At 40.7% G+C, this 19,140-nt stretch overlaps 1 protein-coding gene across 8 annotated transcripts in view; it reads left to right on the top strand.

Moving 5' to 3' along the window:
• Positions 1-18,580, top strand: part of LOC143028445 (uncharacterized) — a 407,331-nt gene extending 388,751 nt beyond the window's left edge. For 6 of the 8 annotated variants that reach the window (XM_076190555.1, XM_076190552.1, XM_076190556.1 and 3 more), the window contains 3 exons: positions 5,314-5,461; positions 9,909-10,260; positions 13,216-18,579. In XM_076190555.1, the coding sequence (XP_076046670.1) occupies positions 5,314-5,461; positions 9,909-10,260; positions 13,216-13,314 (599 nt within the window). In that variant the 3' untranslated portion in view covers positions 13,315-18,579. Of the gene's footprint in view, positions 1-5,313; positions 5,462-9,908; positions 10,261-13,215 lie in introns of all 8 variants that reach the window. The other 2 variants (XM_076190551.1, XM_076190550.1) reach the window with 1 other exon arrangement.
• Positions 18,581-19,140: the final 560 nt, after the last annotated feature.

The raw sequence follows: 19,140 nt of genomic DNA, 5'->3' as shown, positions 1-19,140 counted from the left end.
GAGAACATCTAAAACTTAGACATTTTTCCATCACAGCAAACTTCCGTAAGGTTACGGTTCAAGGCCGATCGTGTGAAACTGCGGTCATCAAATGCCCATGGACAGGCACCCATGTGGAGGTACCAGTACATTCTAAAGCACAGCAGTCGAGAATACCGGCATAGCGTGCACGACGCGACCTGCACGTCAATAAATATGTCGCAGCGGGTCCGAGTATGCGGTAGCTCTACGTGTCCATGTCATCAATACGCAAAGTCGTCGCAAAGCGACCGGCCTATCAGATTCGTTGTTCGTGTGATACATTTACAAACAATATGTACAGTCACCACTATTTCAAACTGATACAGCTCAGTCTTGCACAACGTCAAGATGAACGTCAACATTATCAAGCGTAAATTCGCCAAATATCGGACGGTTTAGGAAGTCTGTTGTTAGTGTAGCACGGTATCGTCAGAAGCTTGTGTGTAAGCTATTCACGGTTGCGGACACAATAGTCTGTCCTATGATATATCAGAACTATACGACTATATACTGTATGTATATATATATATATATATATATATATATATATATATATATATACAACACTGAATGGATCCCAGTGACTAAAGATACATTTTTATCAACAACAATGCACTTTAATTCTCTCTTGATGATGTATTGGTCTAATAGTCAATACGGCACTGGTAACGTTCTCCCCGCATAGATTCGAGTCCACGGGTGTACCACGTTTCAATTTCTGCATGCGCCTCCACGGTTCGTCCGATGTTGATGGCTTAGAATTAAAGTGCATTGTGGCTTATAAAAATGTATATATATATATATATATATATATATATATATATATATATATATATGTATATATGTATATATGTATATATGTATATATGTATATATATATATATATATATATATATATATATACCTTTTCTCAACCACAAATCACTTTTAATTCCATGCCATCGCAGTCGAGACTGAAGAATCGCTCGATGGAGGCATCCGTTTGAAATTGAAACGTGGACGAGCCGAGGATTCGAACCCAGCTAACCCGTAACAAAGTTACAATGACTTAAACCAATACGCTACACAGTTTAAGTCACTGTAACTTTGTTACGGGTTAGCTGGGTTCGAATCCTCGGCTCGTCCACGTTTCAATTTCCAACGGATGCCTCCATCGAGCGATTCTTCAGTCTCGGCTGCGATGGCATGGAATTAAAAGTGAATTGTGGTTGAAAAAATATTAATTGATCACTGGGAACCATTCAGTATATATATATATAGATATGTATATTATATATATATATATATATATATATATATATATATATATATATATATACTGTATGGACTCTGGCGGATAGGAGGAATATCAGACTTGAGCACTATATCGTGCTCGGCAATGATACAGAGACCAGAGCGGTGTCTACATACCATACGGTATTTGGTAAGGAGCTACATGATGTCATCGCGGTGTGATGAAGGTTAAAGAATAATGTCTCTTGATTTTTAAGTAAGGTGGTTACATATGATTGGCTATAAAGAAAATAGGCATAACTCGAAAACGCGCCATTTACTACGGAAAAGCAATAGAAGAAAATTGTATCAAAATAGTCAAAAATAATAGATAATCAAGGTTTTATAATCTAATTTGCTGCAAGTGTAATACTAAATATTTTTTATTCACTCTTCAGCTGAGTTATTTAAAAACAAGAGGATTTACTGGATTAAAAAAAATCAAGACTCTAAGATCTAAGTAAAAAATCCAAGCAATAATAGAAAATTTCAAAGCGTGACAACACTGGTCGAGAAGCAGGCGGGAACGAGCTAGCCACGAGTCATAAGGGGCCGCTCTTCGTGACTCGTGGCTAGCTAGGTAGAAAGAAACTTTTGCGTCGGGGACACAACTCACGAAATGTCGCTATATGTATGTATATATGTATGTATGTATGTATGCATGTATGCATCTATGTATGTATGTATGTATGTATGTATACATATATATGCTCGTTATATGAATCACTCGTTATGGGAGGTGCTCGTTAAGCGAGGTTTGGCTGTATGTAAATATGTGTATGTATACATATACCGTATGTATATATATGTATATATATATATATATATACATATGTGAAAATGTAGAAACACATTTATAAATCACAACTAATACCACAGTCGGAACAGAAGAAAAAATAAAGACGGGGAGTCTATATATTTCGATTGCTAATTGTAGTCCTCTTCTGTAGCCCAGAGTAGATGTGTGCTATATTTAGATCGCACACTCTTACAGAAAGAGGAACCAGGGAAGGGAAGAAAGGTCCAATCCCTTTGATGACTTTTTAATCAACTTAATCAATTAGCACCCAATCTCACTTTCAAGATTGAATGGGAGGAAGAGGGTTAGATTCCCTTTTTGACACATCAATTTTGAGGAATGGGAATAGTCTTGCGTTCACGGTTTATAGAAAAGCCATCCATTCACGCAATTATCTTAATTTTTTTTTTTTTTTTTTTTTCAACATCCAGATAACGCCAGAAGAATCTTAACCTCGGATATTTTTCTACGATTTTTTTTAAATTACCAGCTCCTATTTATACAACAAGAGCTAAATTCTAACAGGTGCCAACTGATTAAACTAGCTTACCTTTTGTGGTTCCTGGATAAAGTTCTTAGGGAAGCCAAAATCCAGTTTTCTAGCACCTCTTCCAATGCCATCAAAACATTCATCCACAAAAGTTCTTTTGTTATTCCCTTTTCTGAATCATTCAACCTAATAACCAATTTTCCCCCAAAGATAAGATATAATTAGTTCATAATTACCCGAGTAATATAAGTAAAAAAGAAATTTACGTTCATAGGAGGTTGAAGGAAGAACATAGCCCAGGTATCTACTCGCTATTATGTAAGGCTTGCAATTTAGTTTACATTAGCCATACATATAATGTATAGATCTGGGGATAAGGCTGAGTAAGCACGAACATTCTATCAGATGCGGACAAGAAAGGCCGGCAGCGTTCCAGCTCATGAATAAGTTTAATCTCTGTCTGGATTAGGGGAAATCTGACCTTATCTATAAATCTGGTTGTGGGTTCAGTAGATAGATGGTTGAATTCACTTTAATAAGATATCATCCTAACATAAATTTTTCAAAGGTGCCGTGGCCACCTGATAGTATATCCGGGCACACTTCACAAACAATGCTAACATACATCTTCCTCCTGACCCCACAACACATGATCTTCAGATCAGTAGTCAGCAAGGGTAGAAGTCTATGTTTCCCTTCCTGGTTCCCCCTCCTTTTTTGTAAGAGTGCTATTTAGAGACAGCACACTCTTCCTACTCTGTAATAATGAAAATAAATGTAGTTATCAATCGAAACATGTAGATTTCCCGTCTCCATTTGCTATTGTTATAATGGTATTAATTGTGATATATATACACACACACACACACACACACACACACACACACACATATATATATATATATATATGTGTGTGTGTGTGTGAGTGAGTGTGTGTGTGTGTGTGTGTGTGTGTGTGTGTGTGTGTGTGTGTGTGTGTGTGTGTGTGTGTGTGTGTGTGTGTGTGTGTGTGTGTGTGTGTGTGTGTGTGTGTGTGTGTGTGTGTCGCGCGCGTGAAATTAGCTGTTGTCGGCAAGACTATCAAAATAAATACCATGTGAGGACGGGGCCTTTATTAGTAAGACGTTTCACTTGTTGCAGACCTTTGAAGTACATAGTCGTAATACACACGACTGAGAATAAATAAGTGGAACTAGGGGAAACTAGGGAACGGGGGAAGGAGGGAGGAAGGGTGGGAGGAAGGGAGAGTGGGCCAGAGGGAGGTAAGGAGGTAGGGAGGAGGGTCACTGAATACTAGGGAAGATTAAGGAGAAGGTGGACCAAATGTCTGGGAACAGGAAAGGTTAAGGATGAGATGGAATAATTGAGTTGAGGGAAGGACATTAGCTCACAACCGGGGAAGTTAACAATATGTGTTACATGAAATGTGGTCAGATAAAGAAAAAACACATAGTGTCCTCTTCCCAGTTCCCCTTCCCTTGAACTGTTAGCGGAGATAACTATCTAATGATAGGCGGATAAAAGGCGTTTATATTCTGATCATTTAACTGGACTGCACCAGTGCATAATAGGCAATAAAAGTTGGGAAGGCCTTTTACTTCACTAGGGCCTTTCAACCTACTCCTATATAATCCCTAACATAACATTCTCTTAACTTGGACAGTAAATTGAAATGTATAATTGGGAAATCATAAGGCCTACGTTAGTATGACTTGGGAGGAACACTTGTAGACAGAAACCAATGCGACACTACGTTTGTCAAGTTCATTTCATGGCGGTTATATTACGCCGTGATAGTGTTCATATAAAATAAATAAATGTCAAGTTGTTGTAAGTGAAAAAGAAATTACATGAAGTCTTTGGGAAACGCCATTAGGGACAGCTTACCAAGTATACCGTCTATTTATTCTTCTGAGTTCGACTTCACCAAAACAGAGTAAATACCACCGACATGACGTCATAGATAATGTGCCAGGGAACTGTCAGTCTGCCTGGAGTCACGTGACTCTATCTTCAAACGTTCTGCCATTAGAAAGCAGATTTTTACCTATTCTTTAGCTATTTTCTATGCATTAATGGTTCAGCTAATGATAATAATAGTAATGATAACCTATCCATCTATATACCAAAAGCTTTTTCCCCTTACGAGGGAGGTAACCAATTTCACTCCCACCCATTTCACCCCCTGCCCTCCTTTCATCTTAGCTTCTCGTGGATGACGGCTCATCCCCGTATCCCGCCCACTACCCTAGGCCAGAAGCAATGCAGCAAGACACAGTACATCTACAGCAAGGCCGCTTCACACAATCGGCGACCGTCCCCGCCCTCTATCTCCTCATGCAGAAAAGGTTCTGTCCACTTGAACAAAATTGCACATCATTAAAGAGAACGAAAATGTGTGAAGTATATGTGTCACTTTTTGATAGGTACAACAACGTGTCTTAGCCTAAGTATGGCTGGAACGGCCTGGAATGAAGCTTGACATGGAAAGTTTAGTGTGTTCCAGTTCCTTTTTTTTTCTAGAGTTTAGTTGTCGCAACAAAATCTGACTCGAGCAGTGTGCCGGGAAACGGGGATAGCCTTTCATCCAAGAAGTCCTAAAACGGAAAGGACGATGGATCGATGTAGGGTAGGTGTGGGACAAGTTTGTCCCTTGACTCAACTCCCCATTTCCAGAGACGACGACCCCTTGGTGTGTATTTATGTTACTATCACCCTAACTATCCCACAGGGCTCATCATCACATTCGTCGGACTGGGCGAACGCGGGTTCAAGACGGTCGAGCTTCAGCTTATCGGGCCCAGTCTCATCGGATGCGGCGTCCTCTTCGCCCTTCTCCGCGTCCTCTTCTGCTCCCTGCCGCCGTGCTGCAAGTGCAAGTAAGTTGGGCCTACCAGGAGCACTTGCTCCCTCCGTTCAACCTTAAAGCAACACTAGTTATTTCTGATTAAGTGTTCATATTCCTTCCTACCCTTTCGTCTTTCCTTCTGATTCCTCGCCTCACCCTTTAAAGCAACACTGGTTATTTCTGATTAAATGTAATTATGATTTTTTTTCGCATCCGACCTAGATATGGACCAAAAGGTCTCCGGTCGGCATGCTCCGCCTTTGTAATCCTTTGTAAAATGTTCATACTCCTTCCTACCCTTTCGTCTTTCCTTCTGATTCCTCGCCTCACCCTTTAAAGCAACACTGGTTATTTCTGATTAAATGTTCATATTCCTTCCTCCCCTTTCGTCTTTCCTTCTGATTCCTCGCCTCACCCTTTAAAGCAACACTGGTTATTTCTGATTAAATGTTCATATTCCTTCCTACCCTTTCGTCTTCCCTTCTCTCCTTTCTTCCCTCCTCCTGCCTTACCTCTTTCCTCCTGAGCCTTCCCTTCTTTCTCATGTCGTTCTCTTCTTTCCTCCTGTCCTACCCCTTCCTCCTGCCTATTCCTCCTTTCTTTTCTCCTTCCCTCCTTCTTGTACCTCTCTCCTTCTTGTCTCTCCCTCCTTCCTACTGTCTATCTCTCTTTTGTTCTTCCTATCCCTCCTTCCTTCTTCACCCTGCCCTTCCCTATTGTCTATTCCTCCTTCCTTTTTTTCCTTCCATTTTTCCTTCTGTCCATTGCAACTTCCTATTATCCCTTCTTTTGCCTATTTTTCTCTCCTTCCTATTGCTTTGCTCTCCTTTCTTCCTATCCTTCCCTCATTCCTCTCGCCCTTCCCTCCTTCCTCTTGGCCTTTTGTCCTTCCCTCTGTTCTTTCCTCCTTCTTCCTATCCTTCCCTTCTTCCTCCTTCCTATCCTTCCCTCTTGGCTTTCTCTCCTTCCTCATGTCCAGCCTTCCCTCCTTCCTTGTCCTTCCCTCCTTCCTCCTGCCAATTCTTCTTTCCTCATATCCTTCCCATCTTCCTCCTCCCATTTCTCCTCCTTTTTGTTCTTCTCTCCTTCCTACTATATACTCCCCCTTCCTCCTGTTCCTCCATTCTTCCTATTGTCCTTCCCTCCTTCCTCCTGTCCTTTTCTCCTTTCTCCTTACTATTCTTCCTTTCTCCTGCCCATTCCTCCTTTTTGTTGCCTTTCTCTTTTTCCTCCTGTCCTACATTACCTCCTCCTATCAACCCCATTTCTCCTCTCCTATCCACCTTTCCTCCCTATACTCCTTCCTATTACCCTATTTTTCGTTCTCCTTCTTTTCCCTACTTCCTACTACCCACCCGTTCTTTCTACTGTCCTCCCCTCCTTCCTCCTGCCCGTCCCTTCTTCCTCCTATTCTTCCTGCTGTCCCTCTCTTCCTCCTTCTTTCCTCCTGTTCACTCCTCCTTCCTCCTATCCTTCCCTCCTACCTCCTACTCCTCCCTCCAGCTCTTCTTTCTTTCTTCCTATACTTCCCTCTTTCCTCTTGTCATTGCCTCCTCCCTTCCCCTCCTTCCTCTAGTCGTCTCATTTCTTTATGTCCTCTATTTTCTCATAATCTTCCTGCACTGCATTCCCCTATTTCATTCCTTGCTTGATTTACTGTTTTTATCGTTCTTTTGTTCCATTCTCCTCCTCCTTCCCTTTTTTTCATTCTTTTGCTTTGCCTTTGATTTTACCTTTCCTTCGTTCCTTTCCCTCTTTCTACCTTGTTTGTTTCCTAATTTTCCCTCTATTCTTCTTCCTTTCCTTTTCTTTCTTTCCATTTCCCCATTTTTTATACTTTCTTCTCTCTTTCCGTCATCCCTTCTTTATTTTTTTCTTTCTATTCTTCCTTCCTTATTTTCTCCTGTCTCCTTCTTTCTTCTTTCCTTCTTTCATTCCTTCCTTCCTTCTGTTCTGTCTACCTCCCCTTTCCTTCCTCGTTATTTCCCCCCAAACTCTTTTTTCTTCTTTCTCCATTTCATACATTCCTTCCTTCTCTTCCTTTCTTCTTTTTGTCTTCCTTCCCTTTTCTCTTTTTCCTCCTCTACCAGGTCTCTCTCTCTCTTCCTCCTGCCTCCTCTTTTCTTCCCTTTCTTTTCTTCCTGACTCCGTTTTCTTACCTTTCTCCTTCATTCCTTCCCTCCCTCTTTCCTTACTTTTTTTTTCCTTTTCATTCCTCTCTCTATTTTATCGTTGCAGCCTCACCCCCCTTTCTTTTCCTCCTTCCCTCCCTCCTCCTTTCTTCCCTTCTTCCTTCCCTCACTCCCTCCCTCCTTCCCTCATCCCCTCCTTCCTCCTTTCTTTCCTTCTTCCTTCCCTCACTCCCTCCCTCATTCCTTCCCTCCCTCCCTCCTGTCTTCATTTCTTTCTTCTTTTCGAAATGATGCACCACGTGTGTACCGTGAACTATGTCGAAATAGATATACAGTCTTTACAAAAAGTTCCAATGTTTACCCGTTCATTGCAGTAAAAATCGTCAGGGTTATGTGTTTTGTTTGCCCTGAAATATGACAAATATGTGAAACTCCAATAAATTGCAAGAGATATGCGTCAGCTGCAATAATTTGCAACCGGAGTGCGTTACACAATTTAGATTGCAGTAACCATGCAAACGATGTTAGGTTAGAGTCACTTGTCAACAAAATGTACTAGGTTCGCAAGCCTTCCCAAAGCTATATTAGGTATACATGTGTTGCAAAATATTGCATCAGACATATGAGTTATATTGCAACAGGCACACGTAGGATGCAAAACATTAGAGCAGGTATTCATTAGTTGCAATATATTGCAAATATGTATATGAGTACTCAAAATAGCTATAAAACTGTTTGTAAATGTAAACAATGTGGCAGTAGTGAAAGGTTCTGAGACATTGGGAACAAACGATAATGAAATTTTACAGCTCAATGGAACAGCGTTTCTCAACCAAGGTTCCCCGGAACCCTAATGTTCCGCAAAAGGTCCCTAAGGGTTCCGCAAAATGTCCCTAAGGTTCCGCAAAAGGTCCCTAAGGGTTCCGCGAGAACAAGTGAGATAAGCTAATGCACTTTTGATGATTTATGTAATCTCATATACGTAATATAATCAAACGCGCACGACATATTCTTGGTTATTGTAATAATGTAATATAGACATCATCCCATCTAGCCTATTATTACGATGAAAATAAAATGAGAAAGATATGGTATATGTTTTTTGTTTGTTTTTTTGCGCAGGGGTTCCTTGAGACATGCAATTTATTTTAAAGGTTACGCAAAGGTAAAAAGGCTGAGAAACGCTGCACGACATGAATGACAAGAAATATTTTATGGATAAAAACCTCGAAGAAGTACTTAGCAATACTCGAAATGATCCGATACCTACAGTACATCAGCGAACTGAAAATGGGAACAAACAACTAAAGAAAACGGGAAAGATGTGACTAATGTATATTAAATACCCCGATTTTTTTTTCTTTCTTTCCTAGGGCTTTAGTGTTAAGGAAATGATGATGATGATGATGATGATGATGATGATGATGATGATGGATATGTAATTATAGTTCGTTCCTCATAACTTGGCAAAGTTTATTTTTGTTTGACTTATTTTAAGATATATCTATATCAGCCACAGGAGCGACAATCTTGTCAAAACTCAAGAAAAAAAAAGTGCAAGAAATTATGAGTTTACTGAATGCTGTAAATTAATTAAATCTATGTATCACAAATCAGATGTTGATCACCACTAATTAAACAATTCTTTGCCAGGTTAGAATAAGCGGTGTGCGTACCACCAACACAGAAGTTTGGCACGGATGCTTCACTCACTTCCAGTGTTATTCATTGTTATTCCACCAATGTATTTATAGCATATATCCATTTACGCCACACTATTTACGGGAAATACTGGGGAAAATACACACACACACACTTTCAAATGGACAGAAATCATCTTCGCCGATTAGAAAGGAGTGTTTACAGAAAGGGGTGAAGTATAGAAATCACCTCCATCGATTGTTTATGAAACAACGATTACCAAAAATGGCGAGACATCAGCGTCCGACCTGGACGAACAAACTGTTCTTGTGCGGACACCCAAACCAGATATATGATCATATGACAACTATGCCAATATATATATATTTTGTAGATGAGTATTTGACAAATCTTATATGCGATAGTTCCCTTTGTTATGATATTTTCTTTCTATGAACAAAACAGTTTTGTTGCAACAACAACGAAAGATATATTTGCAGAGGTCTGATGTCATGGTTCAGGTTCGGGCGTTGACAGCTGTACCTTCTAAGCTTTCCCCCCAGCGTCCACTCCCCTAACCCGACTAGTAACAGTTGTCGCTATCCTCCCAGTCATCCTGGACTCTAGGCGTCCCAAGTGGTCTTCAGTCACCGCAAAACAAAACCTAAATCGTGAAACTTCTCTGACTCCACTTCACCCTTTCAGGAAAAACAAGCCCTTGGACGAGAAGTCCCTTCTGTCACCCTCGAGAGAGACGTTGGCCGAGGAGGGCCTCCGTGCCATGTCACAGCAGCAGCAACAGCAGGGGCAGCAACCGCAGCAGCCAGAACAGGGACAGGAGAGACATCAAGAGCCTGAGGGTTCGCCACAGGGCCCGAGATCCGGTGGAGCCACGACCAAGTCGGCCAAGACGCTTCATTCGACAATTCCCAACTCGATTAACTACGACGATGAGGTGGACGACGACGAGACGATCGGACTCAGCACCGAGAAGCCCTCCACATCCTACGAGTCGGACGCCTCCAGACCCTTCTCCGCCCAAAGCAGAAACTCTCCAGTAGGTTCTTGGGTCAACTTGGGTCAACTTGGGTCAACTTGGGTCATCCTTCTGGTACCTCAGCTTTTTCTTCTTTGTGTCTTCGCATGAGGGGGAGTGAGTGGGAGATGGGGGGTGAGGAAGTATGTATGAGAAAAAAAAAATTGACACAGCCCGAAGGGAATTCTCCCCGTCTTCTCCTTTTCTGCACGAGGGGACGGAGAGGGGGGTTCGCCGAATTTATGAAGCGGCCTTGCTGTGGATGTGCTGTGCCTTGCGACACTGCTTCTGACCCAGGGAAGTGGACAGGATGCAGGGTTGGCCCATCATCCTGGAGGTGCCAAGATAAGAGGAGGGAGGAGGGTGGAGGGGAGTGGAATATATAGGAAATGGAATGGGTGGGAGTGTTTACTATGTCTTTTTCTTTTTGGCTACCCCCCGTGTAAGGGGGAAAAAGCCTTTGGTATGTATGTATATGTCTTCTCTTGGTTCAAGCAATTTGTGTGTGTGTGTGTGTGTGTGTGTGTGTGTGTGTGTGTGTGTGTGTGTGTGTGTGTGTGTGTGTGTGTGTGTGTGTGTGTGTGTGTGTGTGTGTGTTTCACCATGGCCTTGGATCACGTGTTGGACTCGTGATCGACGGCTATTACCCTCCCGTATGAGAACTCAGAGCTCATATATGACCGACCTATGGGTAATGCTGTGACCTTACACACATACACCCCCAACTCCCCGCCCACAATATTTAGAGTACCGACTCGCAGCGCAGCGATGCTAAAATTATTTCATCCGTGGGCGGGATTCAACCTCGGATCGCTGAATTAGCGATTGAGCCGGTGCATCTGTGTGTGTGTGTGTGTGTGTGTGTGTGTGTGTGTGTGTGTGTGTGTGTGTGTGTGTGTGTGTGTGTGTGTGTGTGTGTGTGTGTGTGTGTACGTGCGTGTGTGTACCCTATACCCACACGTGTGTAAGACCTAGTCAATAATGCATATTGGACCCTAAATAGCTTCTCTTTATTACTTATCGTTTCTAGGTCAGTGTGATCAAACACTAGTTGTTTATGCTCTTTTGGCTTCATCAGATGCAGTGTTGCTGCTTGGCGTGTCATTGTGATGGTATGTGGGTTTTTATATCACGAGATGTTTCTTCTACATAAGACTTACTGCATCCTTTGCATGCAATTCTGTAGATACCGGAGGGAAAAGAAAAAAGAACTACAAAATTCCATATAAAGGATGTAGCAATTCTTTACATCGACGGAACATCTCATGGTACAACAACTGGCATACCTGATGTGCAAAATAAGACTACCAATGCCCATGTCACGCACCGAGATAGCACCATCCACTTAATGGAAGTGGACTATGCTGAATCTATTCCACTTGAAACCGACAAGATAAGGAAAAAATATCTAGAAGCGGCAATTATTATAGAACAAAACAGAGACATGTTCAATATTGCACTCCCTAATTCCTGTAGTTGATATGGTTTAACGTCACAAACTCCCACCTATCGGGAGGCTAGGACGGTGCCCCTCACAGAGGACTTTGTAGCGTGGAATTTAATGAACCATGCCTTTGGTTCAACTTCGCCGGTGGCAGGATTCGAACCGCCATCCCCTCGACCTTCTTCGCAAGTAACGACGCCCTAACCTGTTCGGCCAGCGAGCTTCCTTCCTGTAGTTGCAACCCCTAATTCCTGTGGTTAGAAAGATTCTGAGTGGCGCCCCGTGGGATGCCTTGACCTAGTGTACCTTTCTCATAAAGATTCTAAGTGGCGCCCCGTGGGATGCTTTGACCTAGTGTCCCTTCCTCATCCATTCCAGGATGTATAGTTAGGTCAGAGGTCGTATTCTACGTCTATGTACTCGAAAAGGCTCCAATAAGCGAAAGAGTACTTTTGATAAATGTTTCATCCACATATAGTGTCTAATCTGACCAGAACTCCACTTGCTATTCAGAATAATATTCCTGAACATTAGTTTTAATTTTCTTCCTTCCAAGATCTTTCTCGTGTATCTCAGGAACTTGTCTCTGACTGAATTATCTGTATTCAATTTTCACAAAGGCTTTTTTGGTGATATTCTATCACATGCTTCTTTTGATTTTGATATCTAAGTTGGTCATAAAATCTCAGGATACTACCTGATCATTTTTCTATACAAGGAATCTATATCTGTTGGTTTCTATCAACGAGTAGATATTGCCTATTATTTCTGAATTTTTAGTTAATATGATCAAATGACTTAGCGTATTAATGTGGGGCTGTGCGTTTCCAGTCAATGAAAACAGTCAATTGTTATAATTTCATACACATGCACGAGTGCAGTAAATAGTGACGTAGTGTCTCCTTCTCTCTCTTCACACCCTCAGTATGTAGAACCTTAAAACCCATTAAAGCCCAGTTAATTCTTTGGGGATTTTATTCCGGGTAAGTTCAGACTACTTTATGCAGTTTGTAGGAAAGCATCTAGATGTTAATGGGTTAAGAATGGCCGTCTCGATTAACTAAAAGCAGAAATCTTGATAAATTAACCCATTAAATTCCAGTGTCCTCTTCTGAGATCCTGTTCTTGTTAATTCCAGACAATCTTATCTAGCTTAAACAAGGAGTGAAGAATGAGTGAAGAAGGATTATTAAAAGAAGTGTGGAAGGAGTGAACTAGAGGGGACGACTGAGGATGAGATGGATGGATGGAGTGAAAGGGGCATTGAGTAAGAGGAGAATGTCTGTTGAGCAAGGAGGGGAGAAGGCAGGAGACAGGGGTGAGAGGAGAATGACTGTATATAGATGATATTGTGATGCAAGGAAGGGTGTGGGGGATGGGGGTATGGGTATGTGTGAATGATATTTTGACACTGACTGAAAGGGAATTCTCCCTGTCTTCTCTTTTCTGCATGTGGTGATGGAGTAGGGTCACTGATTAGGAACACCTCTTGTCGCCAGCGTATTAACATCATTCTCTTCCTCCTCTTCCAGGCTTCCAGGGTGACGCGGTTACCTGACATCCATAAGGGCCCCAGAACCAACAGTGAGCTCGTCCTCAATCCAGCCAAGCTTGAGGATGGCCACGGCTGATGATCTCTTTAACTGCGACTCTACTACCTCTGCTCCCCACAGCCACACTCCATCTAGCTCACCTCAAGCTCCTCCTCAGTGGAGATCTGCCTTCGGAACCTCCGTCAGGACCAAATGATATCGGAACGGCCACTTTCCTTCCGCTATAGTGTTCCTCTATTTTGAGTTCACTGTTAGCGTCTCAGAATCCCCTCGTGGATCGGGTTACTGTCCCCTTTTCTTCCTCCACCCTCCTGTGAATTCCTCCCTCCTCCACATTCTAAAAAAAATCTCCTCTCCTATCTGTTCTACTTCCTCTCCTTCTTCCCCATCCTATCTTTCCTCCTATCCTAAGATAGCCCAAGAGAGGAAAGATTCCTCTTCCTTAAAGGTCAACTAGAGGTTAGAAATGAAGACGACATGACGTCATGCAATATAGCGTTGCTAGCGTCGTCATTGTTGTTGTCAAAATAGGTACGTGGCAGTGATATCCCGCTTTCTGTGCGGAAATTTTGCTCCTTGAGTTACGGTGATGAGCAGATGATTGTGACTGAGCTCTGGTGGTAGTTTAATCAAATAAATCAAATCCTTAGAGGAGAACTGAGTGTGTTACTGGTGGACTTAAACCAACGGGTGCCTTGAACTGGCTCCCCTTCAAAAGAAGCCCCAGTGAATCATACCAAGATCAAACAAGAACATGTAGTAGATTTCTTTGGAAAATTCTCGTAATAACGAAGGGAGAAACGGGAAAGGAAGGTGAGAAAGAAAGAATGAGTGAATAGAACATATACAAGTGTCAAAGAACCCCTCCCCCTCCCATCAAAGGCTGGAGGCGTCCTAAAGGTGACAGCCATATAGTGCCTCATTACTTACAGTGCCTCTCAAAAGACAAATGCCCCCCCCCTCCTCGTGCCTCCTCCCTCCCGAACTAGGCATCAACGACAGTTTCTACGACAGTTTCTACTGAAAGTTCACAGTGTCGAAGACGAGGGTGAACGCGAAGCGTCCGTGTGACGAAGATTCTGGTACAACACAAAACAACAAAGACACTTGCCTTGTGTGAGACGTTCGAACTCGGCGTCAACGAAAGGTTCCTCTCTCGAAGTTCTCAAACTCGAGTGAGTTCTCCAAGGCTGCCTCCTTCAGGAGTCTGGTGCCTTGCTGAACACTCTTTGCCGGTTCTGCCGGTTCTGCCGGTTGGGCGGTTAGTCATTTGCGTGATCTCTTCTCTTGGGAGTCGACGTGTCCAAAAGGGGTCTTGTGGACCAGGCCTTTTGCATGCAGGTCCTGTACTACAATAAAAAAGGGGGGAAATATGAGCAAATTCTACATAGGAATTTGTCTCCTACTCCGAAAAGCAATGTTTCATTTTGTACAAAGACTCTGCAGGGCCCTTGTTGGATAAGTCGACTACTCCTAACCCTGTACAAAATAGGTCTAGTGGACCTACTTTTAAAAAAAGTGGCCCATATTAGTCCTGTACAAGTCGTATCATTGTTCTAATCCTACAGGAGACTTCTCAGATATTAGAGGTCATTCCTTCGACGCTTTCGATGGCGTCTCTTAAAGAAAAAAAATGCTAATCTGAACTTCAGATTGGCGAATAGGTTTTGGTCTTTGTTTATTAAAGACCACGATGACGTTGAAAGCTTGGACCTTGGTATTTCAGCCAAAGGAAGAAACGACCCGTCAAAGATGTCTAGGTCCGGTAAAAGCCAAAAACGGCACAAGGACCAAAACGATCTTTGTGGATGTTTATGTATCTCTGCACCTCGGTTATTTCTATATCTTTCTTACTTATTTATCAACTTTTCGATATACCAGTACTTATACAAACGCGTCATCATCACGCAACTTCTTATAAAATCATAATTTTGTGGGATTTAGACAAGGAGACATTGAATAAGAAAAAAAAATCGATTTTGGTAGCTTCTCGTTTAATTAGCCATGAGAGAGAAATCGTCTCACTTTCCCAGCATGGACATGACAGTCGTATCACTCGTCAAAGTACAAGTTAATTTAACATGAGGATAAGTTAAGATAAGGGTTAATGATATCCGTTCATGTGGGGGGGTTTTGCGCGGCAAGTTAATGTTTCAGCCGCGTTACCCAAATCCCACTCCTCCTCGATCACTCAAAGTCAGCGAGATTTGTCCCATGCGCCGCCGACTCGGGTTGCATGAGGGATGACGATCCCAGTTGATTCAGTTACGCCGTTTATGAGTTTCGTTCTGGTAAGTATCAAGTGATTTTATTCGTTCGGTTGATGGGATGGAAGCATGATAGTATGAGGCCTTAATTGTGGACATTCAGATGAATGAAATCGTCTGGCAGCTCCGAGCAGAATAAAGTCTATAATGCACGTCACCAGGTTAGGGAAAAGAAGCATATCTCTACTTCACTGTTTAGGCAATGGTTGGTAGTTCCGGAGTGTCAAACTCTTTTTTTAATCAATTTATACTTGACGTTTGGTAACGGGAAATAAATATCCCATCTCCCCCCCACAAAAAAAACAACAAAAGAAAACACACACACACACCGCTTTATGACCGGAAAATAAACCACGCCATCTATTGTGTAAACCTTTTACTTGAGGTTTACTTCCCTCGTCTAAGACAAAATTGGCGCTGGGTGTATTCAGGAGATACTTGTTTTATTTAAGTTGTCAAACTCGAAAGATGAAGGCTATATCATGGCATCTATATCCACAGGTATATCTAAACTATGTTAACAGGTGTTTTCGAAATAATGAATATTTTCAAACCATCAAAAGAAAATGAGGTGAGAGTGTTTAAAGATATATATATAGAAAATGTTGAATTTGGTAAAAGGAATTTATGTCCATGTGTTCTTTTCGGTAAAGGAACCTTGAGTCAACAGCTAAAATTGTCCGTTTTACTGTATAGTTAGATTGGCAACACAAGAACTTTCGTTGCGATATTTAGTATTTTTTTCAGTTTAGGCATCTTTAGATAATCTTGCGCGAACTTACAAATATTAGAACCAACCATGCCTCTTCCGCGTCCTTCCACAAGATGGTTTTAGAACAACTTTTGGGGAAACAAAGACTTATGTCTTTCTAATGTAACCAATTCCTCACTGCATCCGGACTAATAAGATTAACTGAACTACGTGATCTTGATAAACGCAAGCCTCCTTCAATCCAGGGTTCATTCACCTTCCAAAGGAATAGAATTGGATGTCACCATAGGACGTCTTGTCTAGATTATCATTTCGCGCCTTTCTTAAAGTTTCTGTCAATATACACATCTTGGTGTCTGGTTTGCGCATGCGTACCAACTCAGAGTAGGAGCAAGGAGGAGCAAAGATTACGGTTCTGGCCACAGATAAGCGCCTCCTAACGTAACTACATCAATTTGTCCGTAATAAGGTGCTCCTACTGTGTGAGGTCTGGGTTAAATACGACCAGACAGTTTATGTGTAATGGTACGATACCTGTTGACATTGTTCTCAGGAAACTTTTTCATTGAAAAAAGTCTGCCAATTGACTGTGTGAGGTCTGGGTTAAATATGAGCATAATCAGACAGTTTATGTGTAATGGTACGATACCGGTTGACAATGTTCTCGGGAAACTCTCTTATTGAAAAAAGTCTGTCAATTGAACGCTTGTTTTTTTTTCAAATCTACATGTCTACCTACTCGTTTGACACTTGGAACTTCTCTGGTTTTATCGAATTATGACAGTAAATCAGTTGTTGCTGTTGCTAGGACGTTTTCTCCTTTTGCCAACATTCAACCAAGGAAAGTTTCGAAATATCAGTGTGATACCTGTCAGATATTGCGTCCCTCTACGCGTATTAATAAAATATTTGTTTTGAGTCTTTTGTGCCTACTCAGTATTATGCCATCTTGCTTATGCTGTTGAGTTGCCTGAATTTGTTTACAAATGTTTAGAAATGTTTGCAAATATTCTACAAGACATGCATACATATTCTTTTTTTATCTAGTGATGCTATCACGTAGGTTAGGTCGCTGTTTGTCCGTACATTTTTTATTTTTGTAATGCAAACATACACAATGTTTGGAATATAACCGGAAGTGTTGTTTCCATAAATCCAACGGATGAGTTTGGAAAAAAAAACTGAGAATAATCTTATCCGAGTTACCTTCTTTGTGCCTCTTAGTACCTGTGTCTATATGTCGACGAATTCATACGTCTGATCCATTATGACAGTTTCTATGACAATTCTATTAAAACCGATTCTTTTTGTTGCCCATAATAATACTGATTTTACTCATGTAACACTGTGAATTTCTCCCTAGTGTAAAGATCAGCTATTTTGTATTTGGTCATGTACAACCTGGTTTTGCTAACCTAATTTCAATAAGAGACTTAAATTTGTCTTTGTGAGACTTGATTTTGCTTTCATAATAGGCAGTGTTTGTGTATTTGAAAAATGCCTTTGCACAATCTCACCACGAGAGCTTATCTGCACGTGTGTGAGTTTTACTTTTGCTTGTGTGTCTTCGAAGAGGCAAAACATTTTGCCAGGATGAAAAACCTGGGTTCGTTTTTATATGCCTAAAGTGGCCATTTCACGTCCAGATTAAGGTCTGATTTATTTGTATGTGTCCAATACGACAGTATATCTAAAAGCCAGTACGATATCTGGTGTTTATTTGTATCTAATACGACAGTTTACACATACCAAAAGAAAGCCTGTTTTGTTTACATAATCCAATACGATAATTTGTATCATTCAGTACGATATCAATCTTTGCTTACATGTGGGCGTTACGATATCTTAAATTTGTCAACAATATGTGCTGGTATTGTATGCCCTATATAACGTGAACACAAATCAGTGAATACACCCAAATTATGTAAACGACAGGGTCGTAAAAGCCACGTCAATGACAATATAGACAAAGCTATGTTAATGATATTCCCCACCCTTCTTTTCATAATCTTCTCCATGGAACTGAACGATGCCTAATCTCCACTCAATAGATGTATCTAACCTATTTTTCATTTGTGTCATCTATACGTTAATTCACCTATGAACTTATTCATTGATGTACATATATATATATATATATATATATATATATATATATATATATATATATATATATATATATATATATAAATTTATCTACTTGTTCATTTACCTATTTGTTAATTTATTCACTTATTTGTTAATTTTGTTTATATATTTACAAATGAATTTTTCACTTATCCATTTGTTTCTTCATTTACCTATTAATATACCCATTCATCTATATATTTCCTAATCTACTCGTTAATTTATATGTTAATTTATTTGTCTTCTTATTCATCTATTTATTTATTTATTTATTTATCTACTTACCTACTTGTCTATTCATATATATATATATATATCATATATGTATGTATATATATGTGTGTGTGTATATATATATATATATGTGTGTATATATGTATATATATATATGTATATATATGCATATATATGTATCTATATAATTGTATACATATGTATATATATATATATATATGTTTGTGTGTGTGTGTGTGTGTGTGTGTGTGTGTGTGTGTGTGTGTGTGTGTGTGTGTGTGTGTGTGTGTGTGTGTGTGTGTGTGTGTGTGTGTGTGTGTGTGCATTATACCAACGGGGCTAAAGAGACAAAAAATTACTCAATTACATGTTTTCAGCAGTTTCCAAATACTTCATTCGTGGAATTCTATAACTGCTGCTTTTGATATCTGAACTCACTGTTGTCACCTCCTCGTTCAGTAATTATTATCATCAATAGAACCATTTTGAAATTTGTGACAACGCTTAACACCGAGATGTATTTGATCTATGAAGTAATGCCATCATATTTAGAATGTTTCACTT

The sequence above is a fragment of the Oratosquilla oratoria genome, chromosome 9, assembly GCF_046742065.1.
Source record: "Oratosquilla oratoria isolate Oo_2021 chromosome 9, ASM4674206v1, whole genome shotgun sequence".
Lineage (NCBI taxonomy): Eukaryota > Metazoa > Arthropoda > Malacostraca > Stomatopoda > Squillidae > Oratosquilla > Oratosquilla oratoria.
This window is presented reverse-complemented; position numbering and strand designations above follow the sequence as displayed.